This window comes from Strix uralensis, chromosome 4, assembly GCF_047716275.1.
Source record: "Strix uralensis isolate ZFMK-TIS-50842 chromosome 4, bStrUra1, whole genome shotgun sequence".
Classification (NCBI taxonomy): domain Eukaryota; kingdom Metazoa; phylum Chordata; class Aves; order Strigiformes; family Strigidae; genus Strix; species Strix uralensis.
Genome location: NC_133975.1, coordinates 116,004,824 through 116,013,697, shown reverse-complemented (window position 1 = coordinate 116,013,697; position 8,874 = coordinate 116,004,824). Strand labels below are relative to the sequence as shown.

The 8,874-nt window shown below is 37.6% G+C and overlaps 1 protein-coding gene across 9 annotated transcripts in view; it reads right to left on the bottom strand.

Annotated features, from left to right (window-relative positions):
* Nucleotides 1-215: 215 nt before the first annotated feature.
* Nucleotides 216-8,874, bottom strand: part of UNC79 (unc-79 homolog, NALCN channel complex subunit) — a 114,643-nt gene continuing 105,984 nt past the window's right edge. For all 9 annotated transcript variants that reach the window (XM_074868660.1, XM_074868663.1, XM_074868661.1 and 6 more), the window contains 3 exons: nt 6,989-7,066; nt 2,358-2,399; nt 216-1,645 (listed from right to left, as the gene is read on the bottom strand). In XM_074868660.1, coding sequence (XP_074724761.1) covers nt 1,445-1,645; nt 2,358-2,399; nt 6,989-7,066 — 321 coding nt within the window. In that variant the 3' untranslated portion in view covers nt 216-1,444. The remainder of the gene's footprint in view (nt 1,646-2,357; nt 2,400-6,988; nt 7,067-8,874) is intronic.

Here is an 8,874-nt window from a genome sequence, read left to right as displayed (position 1 = left end):
TTTGGTTGGTTGGTTAGTTAGTTTTTTGGGTTTGGGGTTGTTTTGTTAAAGCATAATGGTACTTTAATGGCGTATCTGCAAACAATTTCAACTTCCTCTTTGGTAAATGCACTGAGGAAAGACTGACCCTCCACAACAACTGAAATGTACTCAGGCAGTTCTTTATGCCTTTCCACTTCCATGCAATCAGTGAAGAAAAATGTTGATTCTGGGAGTGGTAATAAAGACTAGGAATTTAATAGCTTTCTAATACAGAACTGAAAGTCTGTTTGCTATTCTTCTAATCAGTGCATTACAGGAATAAATACAGAAAATACAATTGTGACTGCACAGATTTAAGTACTAATTACAAGAGGTGGTAAACCATGGTGCTCTCAAGATTTTATGTAAAATCCACTGAATTAATTTAGTCTCCTTAGATTGCAATGGGCTTTGGCTGAGTCCCTTAATTATATTAAAATCCATCTGTTATTAAACATCATGTTTAATACAACAGTATGCAAATGCTGTGATTTGTAAATATCATTATGCAAAAGTTCAGGTCCTCTTGAAGTCTGCAACATAATTTCTGTAGACATCAAGAAGAATAGGTCTGGGATATCCATTTTTAATTGCATTGTATACAAGTAGTGGCAGAAGAATACAATACAGTAGTCACAAAATTAAAGAGGCTTCTATGAAACCTACAAAGAAGAGCAGCACAGAATCAATGAAGTAAAAGCAGTATTTCAAAAAATAATAAATCAGACTTGGCAGTTTTGGAAAACAGTACTGAAGAAAAAGACAAATTAATTGGCACAGTTTAACAACCTAATTTCTAAGTGCACTTTATAATAACGCTCCTTACAAGCTGCTGTTTTCCCAGAAGATGATGACAAAAAGCCTCATTAGAACATCACTGTTTTATAGTGACAGGTTTTATTGCATTGCCAGCTGTGAATTTAAAAAAAAAAAAAAAGGACACCCCCCCCAAACTCCTATAAAGGTTCCTAAAAACCCTGTTTTCTTTTGTTATCATCAAAAAATAGCAACATAGCACTTCCATATGTTTGTGAATATCCAGAATTCTATTTTTAAAAAAAATAGAAGTTAAAGAAAAGTGCTTTTTGTCTTAGCTTCAAAAATAATGTAAAGAAACATTTAAGAACAAGATATTTCAGTGGTCAGAGAGATATGTACAATGTTATAGATTTAAATCCAATCCTGCAAATACATGTTCATGGATGCAGACTTGAGAACCTGTTGATCCTGAGTAAGTCTAATTAAAGACTGGCAGGAGCAGGTTCTTATCGTCACCCATTATAAGCTTTTCCAGAATCTGTCCTAGGCTAGAAAGTATAGATACAGTATATACTCTGTATACTGATTTATACAAAAGGTCTTTTACAGCTCTAACCCTGTTATTGCTAGGCTAAAAATGAACATTTCAAACAAATTACATGAATCATAAAGGATAAAATTGAGATGCAGCTTCTGACGACTGAATTTCCACTTGAGCCATTTTAAATTGGGTACACTGTAGCCACTTGCGAAGCACAGATGAGCTATTGTTCATTTGTCCTGACCCCTGTAACATCCTTAGGCTGTGATGGTTGACATTGCTCTGGATGGCTTGGAGGCGTAGCTGGAGTCCAGCAGATAAGTGCTGTTGAAATAATGGAAAACTTTCAATTTCTTTCCTTTAATACATACATTAATACAACACTGTGAAAGGTCCCAGTTGTTGGCCAGGGAAAGTTCCTCCACTGCCCCAATGTCACCTTTCTTCCACATCCTGCACTGTATTGCCATGAAAGGCAAATGTGCTTATAGAGACAACTCCATACTGAGACCAACTCCAACACTTCTATTCTCATCACCAAAATTCTCTTGACTGGCAAACCACATTGATCCATTTTGGTCTCTCCTACAAACAGGACCAGCTGGAACAGTTTTACCAAAGCAAGCAGGCCCACAGTATCTGCTATAGAACCCAAATCCACCTCCTGAGTCAAGAATTCCAATCCTGATTTATCAGGGGACTCTCAAGCCAAAAACACCAAGAAAATCACAGCTCAGGGAACAACCAATCTCAGTAAACATGGAACAAAGGCCCTGCTGCAGAACCTGGTTAGAGGAAAGCATTTCAGAAGAGAAAGGGAGTGCAGTGCTGATTACAGGACAAGTATCTTAGCTGATGATGCTCTGTGTATGCTCACACTTGAGACCTTCAGTGCTGAGCCACCCAGTGCACCTGGATATGCCACAATGATCTGTTTTCAGAGAGTTTAGAGACCACACCTAGTGATCTTATTTCCAGAGTTCATAGAAATGTATATCACTAAGAATAAAAGGATAATGTACTAGAAACAACTTACCTTTAGATTTGACTGTATCATTGGCAACCACATTGGGATGAGCTGTAAGAGAGGTGTATCTTGTTATTACACAAGTGACTGTAAATATGTTCCAGTTACAGTGCGGCAGAGAAGGGTATATCTAACGTATTTAGCTGTCTGAATGGACATAGCCTGAACCACAAATCTGAAAATGTGGCTATTTTTAAATGATGCATGTGTTTTGGGGCAGGTAACTCCCAGAGGTAAAAACAACAGCTTCCCTTGTTTGTAGCTTGATGAACCACCAGTAGCAATTACTGATGTCCTGTTTAAGGCAATGATGACAGTACAGAATAAAAACTTGTTAAAGGAAATCACTTCTTTTTTCCTTGTGAGGGTGTTTCTGAATGTGCAGGTGAGCAATACTGGAATAAATACAGTAAACATTCTGCATGGCAAGGTATACATCAAGAACTGAAAAAAACATGCAGCAGAAGTTCCTAATAATAGGCAGATATTTAAATGTTAACCAGCATTTTATAAGCCACTAGTCACATTAGTGTTTCACTGCAGAATGTGACCTGCAGGCCTGGAAGCACAGGTGAAAACTATCCAGACCAACAAGGCAAGGAGGTCTGCAAATCTGTCACCCATGATTGAATTGATATGTATTTCAGTCTCCTGCTCTTCAGAGGACTTTTATTTCTGAGTAAGTATAACATGACAAGCTTACGGAAGACAGAGAGGCACTTCTAGCAAAAGTATTCATGTTCTCCAATACTAATTTAACCACTGAGGTTATTGTTCTAAAATGTTCCTCCAAATGGCATTAAAATTTGCAATTTGCCAATTATGCTACCGGGAGCTGCAAGTTAAAACTAATCACTATTGACAACATTAGATAAACTGCTGTTTCCCTTGTGCAAGGTACCGTAATTGTTTCAATTTCAGTGCTGTTTTGCTGGAGAATCATGTGCAGCTCTGTCAGGACTGATTACTTAAGTCTACCACATGAAGAACCATATTCAAACCTCAGCATTTACAGATAGATGAATGCCAAAACAGCTGGAATGAAGCCAGATACGGCAGATGTGCGAATTCTGTACATCCTTCTATGGGCTCTCACACTTGCTTAATAAGATCTAATGACCACAAGTGTTTTTTGGAGAGAAGGGAACAGGTAAGCATACTGAGAAGCCATGCTCCATGCCCCACTGCCATCAACAAACTGTCTCTGAGAATTTCATCCAGCATTAATGAAGTTCCTATGGAGATAGCCAGTGATGACAGGACTGGTGTCAGAAGTATGGCAAGCAAGGAGGGAAGCTAGGCAGAAAACTCAGGGTACCCTTCTCACTGGACAGCTTTTACAGTCAGCTGAGAGAATCAAGCACTTTCCACATCCAGTTCATCTTGTCCCAAAGCAGGTATCTAAAATAGATCAAGATGAATCATGTCCAAAAATACCTGTTTATCCCAACTGACTATAAAGGGCACTCACAGAAACTAGCTCATATTTATATCTACTCTGTAGAGGTCTAAGGCTAGATACAGATCATTGTCCTCCAGCACCACTTCTGTCTTCCAGGGTCTGGACACATTTAGGGAAATGAAACATTCTGCTGCAGGCACAAGCATGTAAACCCTCTACTTCTACAGTTGCCAGTTAGATAAATGAGACAAGAATACATTTTTATTGAAGCACTTGAGTTTTATTACCTAATCCCCAATGAGCCTTTTCTTCACAAAGAAAGAATACATAAAGCTAGTTAGAAAGAACAGCTGGAAGAACAGACTGCTGTCAGACACTCTCAATTTTTTGGAGTTTATATTTTCAACAAAATTATGTTGATTCCAGTGTAAGTTTTGATGGAAGCCAGGCTGGAGAACAGGTTGATCACTGTGCTTTTCTGGCTCTCCAACTCTACCGCATGCCCAGTTCTCTAGAAGTCTACCCAGCAGCTGTTGGAGCTGCCTAAAATACCTGGGTCTCTGGGAAAGATGTTGTGGTTTGCTAAGCTGCTCCCTTCTCTACTGTAGGCTCCCAGATTCCTCAGACATACATCTGATGGTCAGACAGAGAGCTGTGATCAGCAAGGAGCTGGTCTCCATCATCAGTGGCTGCCCTGGGATGGCTAGTTTCCCAGTTCCTTTGACACAGAAAGACAAGACGAAAGCTGAACACTTTCATTTCAGTCCTCCTAAAGCAGAATGCTTCCCCTCAGAGGAAGATATAATGAATTAAATATATATGTAGGTATTTGTGCATCTGACTTACAAAGAAAAATAAATATGTAATGGTTGAAACGTTTTCACAGGAAAGAAACTTTGTTTGCCTCACCAGATTGGTAAAGATAGTCTAACATCAGATCCAAAAAATATCTTCTGAGAATACAGGGAATAGCTCAAAGACTATAGGAAGCAATCAAGACATGTCTCAGTGCTATCAGTGTGAGTTTAATTTAATAGCAAAGGCCAACACAGTACCAGAAGGAGGAAATCTCACAGCACCAACACAAGGAGGAGATGAAGGAGTGCTTATCTCAGGCATAAAGGAAGCTTTTCCTTCAATGAAGGAGAGCTGAATTGTTTATGTCTTTTCTTTCTCTCTTGTTTTAGGACATTTTTGCTCTCACTTGTTATACAGAAAATGGCCATCGAAGATAGCTATCCCATAAACTGCCTGGCATCGTGTGACATGCACCACCTTCTCACTGTGGTGCATTAAAAATATGTGTGTGTTGAACTGTGCAATGACTTCACTAAAAAATGAAGTTTTTGGAGCACCTGATTCCTTTGGTGCAATAAAAGACACTGCAGTAAATACAATTATATGAATGATAAATGCTCAGGATTTATCAGTGCTACTGTGCTCAGTTTCAAGAGGAAGTAATTGGGAATTATTAATTCTGCTGAACGAATCTCTATCAGAGTGTTAAGAATGTTCTGTTTTAAAAAAACCTCTCTCACTACACTATATGTCCTTTCCTTCAGTAAAAATTAAACCTTGTTTGAAAGCCTTATATTTAAAATAAAATTTAAAAAAAGCTAGATAAAATTATTTCATCATCAAAGGCAGGGCAATAAAAGATTGTCTAGAATAAAACAAGCTACCCAAAAACTGCCCAGTCAACTAATATTCAAAGAATTTTCATCCTGGCAGAGTTCTGAAGTAGCAGTAACAAAGTTCAAATCTTCTTCACAGCCAAGGAAGAAGAGACAGTCTCAAAGTTGGTCTTTTTTTTAAATTATAGAGATGCCACTCATTCAATTGGTTCCTGTGTGAATAAGTTTTAGTTCTGCTTCTCTGAAAGACTTCAAACTTACAGTAAGTCTCTCCTCACATCATGACACTTACTTTTCAGATCTACAATATAATATATAAATAAATATTTTGACAATTAGTTATTATTAGTTAGTGTATTTTGACAATTAGTTTTGAAAATAATTAGGAACATGGGACTAAGAATCCTATAATCTATTATGTACGTATATTGTTCCTGCAGAATTTCACTAAGGTGGGGCTAAGTAAAGAGGATTTGGTCACCCAGATTCTTCTCTTCCATCTCCAATCCACTGAACATGAAATAAACCTTAGCTCTGAATTTCACAGGTTTATGAGTTGATTTTACAGTAACAATGTCCTTACAGCTTTAAAGACATTCTTCATCCTTGTCAAAATTCTGGACATCCTGGACTGACTGAAAGAGAAGCCCCTATGTCTCAGGGGGACAGCCATGATCACTTTAACATCCCATAGTGACAGAGTTCCTGTAGTGAATCAAGTCATTACTGACTATAAATCTGTATTTTCACAATGAGTGTGAATACTTTCATGCCAACTGACATCAAGACCTTAAATTTTAGCTACTTTATTTTCAATTCCTGCTTGACCATAAAAGACTGGAGTAAAACAGAAGTCAGAAGTTTACTTTATGGCAACAGAAGAATTCTGCAGAATAATGCAATGGGAAGTATGTAAAGAAGGCTAGTAAAATTGGTTTATGCTTGTGAGACTACCCCAATCCTTTGAAAACCTGTTCTGAAAATGCTGTGGTGACCCATAGGACCCCGATTTCCAAAAAAATAATTTTACATGAATGAAGCATGCAGAATTTGATTCTCTAACCAAAGAATGCCCTACACATCCTAGGGGAACAAGATTCACTATCAAATAATATTTGACTAAGTTAGACATGTAGGCATATAATAACAAGAAAACCACTGTGGCACAGTTTTTGTAATCAACCTAAAAGAATGTGAGGTTCAGAACAGTGAGGTGATCTGCAAAGCACCTATGATGATTAAAAGATACAGAATGGCTGAAAATTCAGATGGTACCTAGAGGTTCTCCAAGTCAGTGACACCAGTTGAGTCTATTAGAGGAATAACACCATTGCAACAATGGAAGGGGAAAGTAGATCAGAAGTTAATTTAAAAAAAAAAAATCAGGAGAAATTTCATTTGAGATTATGTTCTGGTCTTACTTCTTATCAGAGATTTTATTTTTTGTTATGCTCTACTAGGTTTTACTTCTGCATTAGCATCTAAACCTCAGCTTCTTCCACTTTCTTATGTTGAGTGGGAAGGAAAGCAGAAAACAGTGAGTGTAGAACTCACAATAGACAGTCAACATCATTAACTAAATATTCATGGTATGGTATGCCTACCTTTACAAAGATAGTAGAGTTGCATTCCTGTAAAGCCTCCATTAAACTAATCACATGCAGGCACACCATTTCCACCATCTTGAAAAAAAATAAAAGCATAAAACCAAATTAGTGTCCAGCATAACAGTGTTGTAAACTAAGCCAACAGTGTCTAAAAAGAATCTTCCTATATTTGCTTGGCAGTTACACTGAATCACTAGATGTGCATTTATTAATCGCTGACATATAAGATTAAATATTACACAAGCACATAAGGGACATTTTCTTTATTTAGTTTTCCCCGATGAGGCAACACCTGTCTGTTAAATATTTCAAAGCGCTTGATGTATTTTAATTCATACCACACATCAAAACAAGTCGCCTTCAGCTTTGTTCTCTTCAGACATCATAAATCCTTTTACATGACTTTGCTGTGTAGTTCTCATCAATCAGTGTGCCAGAAATTGATATTTTTATTTACTGAATCTTTGAAAATTAACATACTCACAAAAACCATCTTTTTTTCCCCCATCAAAAGACAATTTATTGTTCTGAACTGGCAGCTAGCCCATAATTCTTCCATTTTGTACCATGAATTATGACAGATGCAAATATCAGTTATTTGGTAGTAGACAACACTTTATGGTTTATATTGTGTAAATTCATAGGTACAAGACAAATACCCTGAGCCAGCAGTATTTACAGTGCCTGTCTGAACTATGTGTAAATTCCCCTCGATAATAATAAACTTAGCTTTTATGTGGTGCTTTTCATCTTCAAAGCGCTTTACAAACACTAACTAATTAACCTCACAACAACCCTGTGAGACAGACAAGTATTATTATCTACATTTCACAGAGCAAGAGCTGAGGCTGAGAGTTTAATAACTTGCACTAAAGCCACATAATGAGATACTTTCAGAATAAGGATTGGAACTTGGGTCTTCCAGGTCATATTCTTGTCCTAAGGCTTGACAAGAGCCTTTGTGTCTGACTAAACAACTGGCTTTAGAAGCGTTATGCACATTTCCGGTTTATTCAAATGGAACTTCAGAACTACTGTTCCCAACAGTGGCTTGTCAGCCACAGAGACCTCAATAGATGTCAGAGGCTAAAATATCATTTGAAGACAGCTTTAGCTGGTCCTTGCCTGATATGGACAAGACACAAGGGAATAGTAACTGGTTCAAAGGCACTCAAGTGCAGCCCATGCAATTGCAATTGAAAGGGCGAGTGTCGATACCTGCCTGGGGTGGAAGATGTTTCACACAGAGAAATGGGAATGACATAAAATAATTTCCATATGGATATCAGGTCTTCATTTGAAAAAGAAAAAACCCCAAACAAACAAAGAATGAAAAATCCCAAACCTTAAGAGCACCTGACTTAGAAGACTGGGCCATGTATAAAGAAATCTTTCTCATTCAAAGCTAATACCAGGTTCTCCAGAGCAGGGCTACTAGTTACCATCTCAGTTAAAGTTAAAAAGTTTTGACAAGTCATGACAGACTTGTCATGACTTTCTGGAAAGTGGGAAACACAATACATCTTGCCCATCAGAAACAAGCTCTCAACCCTAAGCCTGCAGGCCCAGAGAACCATTAGTCAATGGGAAGCAAAGGTAGCACCTATGAAAAGGCTGCTGGAACCCCTCTCCGTTCTTACTGTACAAAACTGCCCCAACAGCAGTGAGTAGTTGAAGTAAATAAATGCTTAGAAGTTATTTCCAAAAAATGGTCTGGACAATTTCTGGAAAAGTAAACATTTCCCTTTCAAACCTTATCTCTAGATATACCTCCTTCAAGTCAGTCATTACTCAAAAATGTTTCCAGAGATATTTATGTAGCTTATTTCTGATGAGTAACCAATGGGTTATGAGTCAAGTGTCAGCATTTGTGTAGTTTTTTG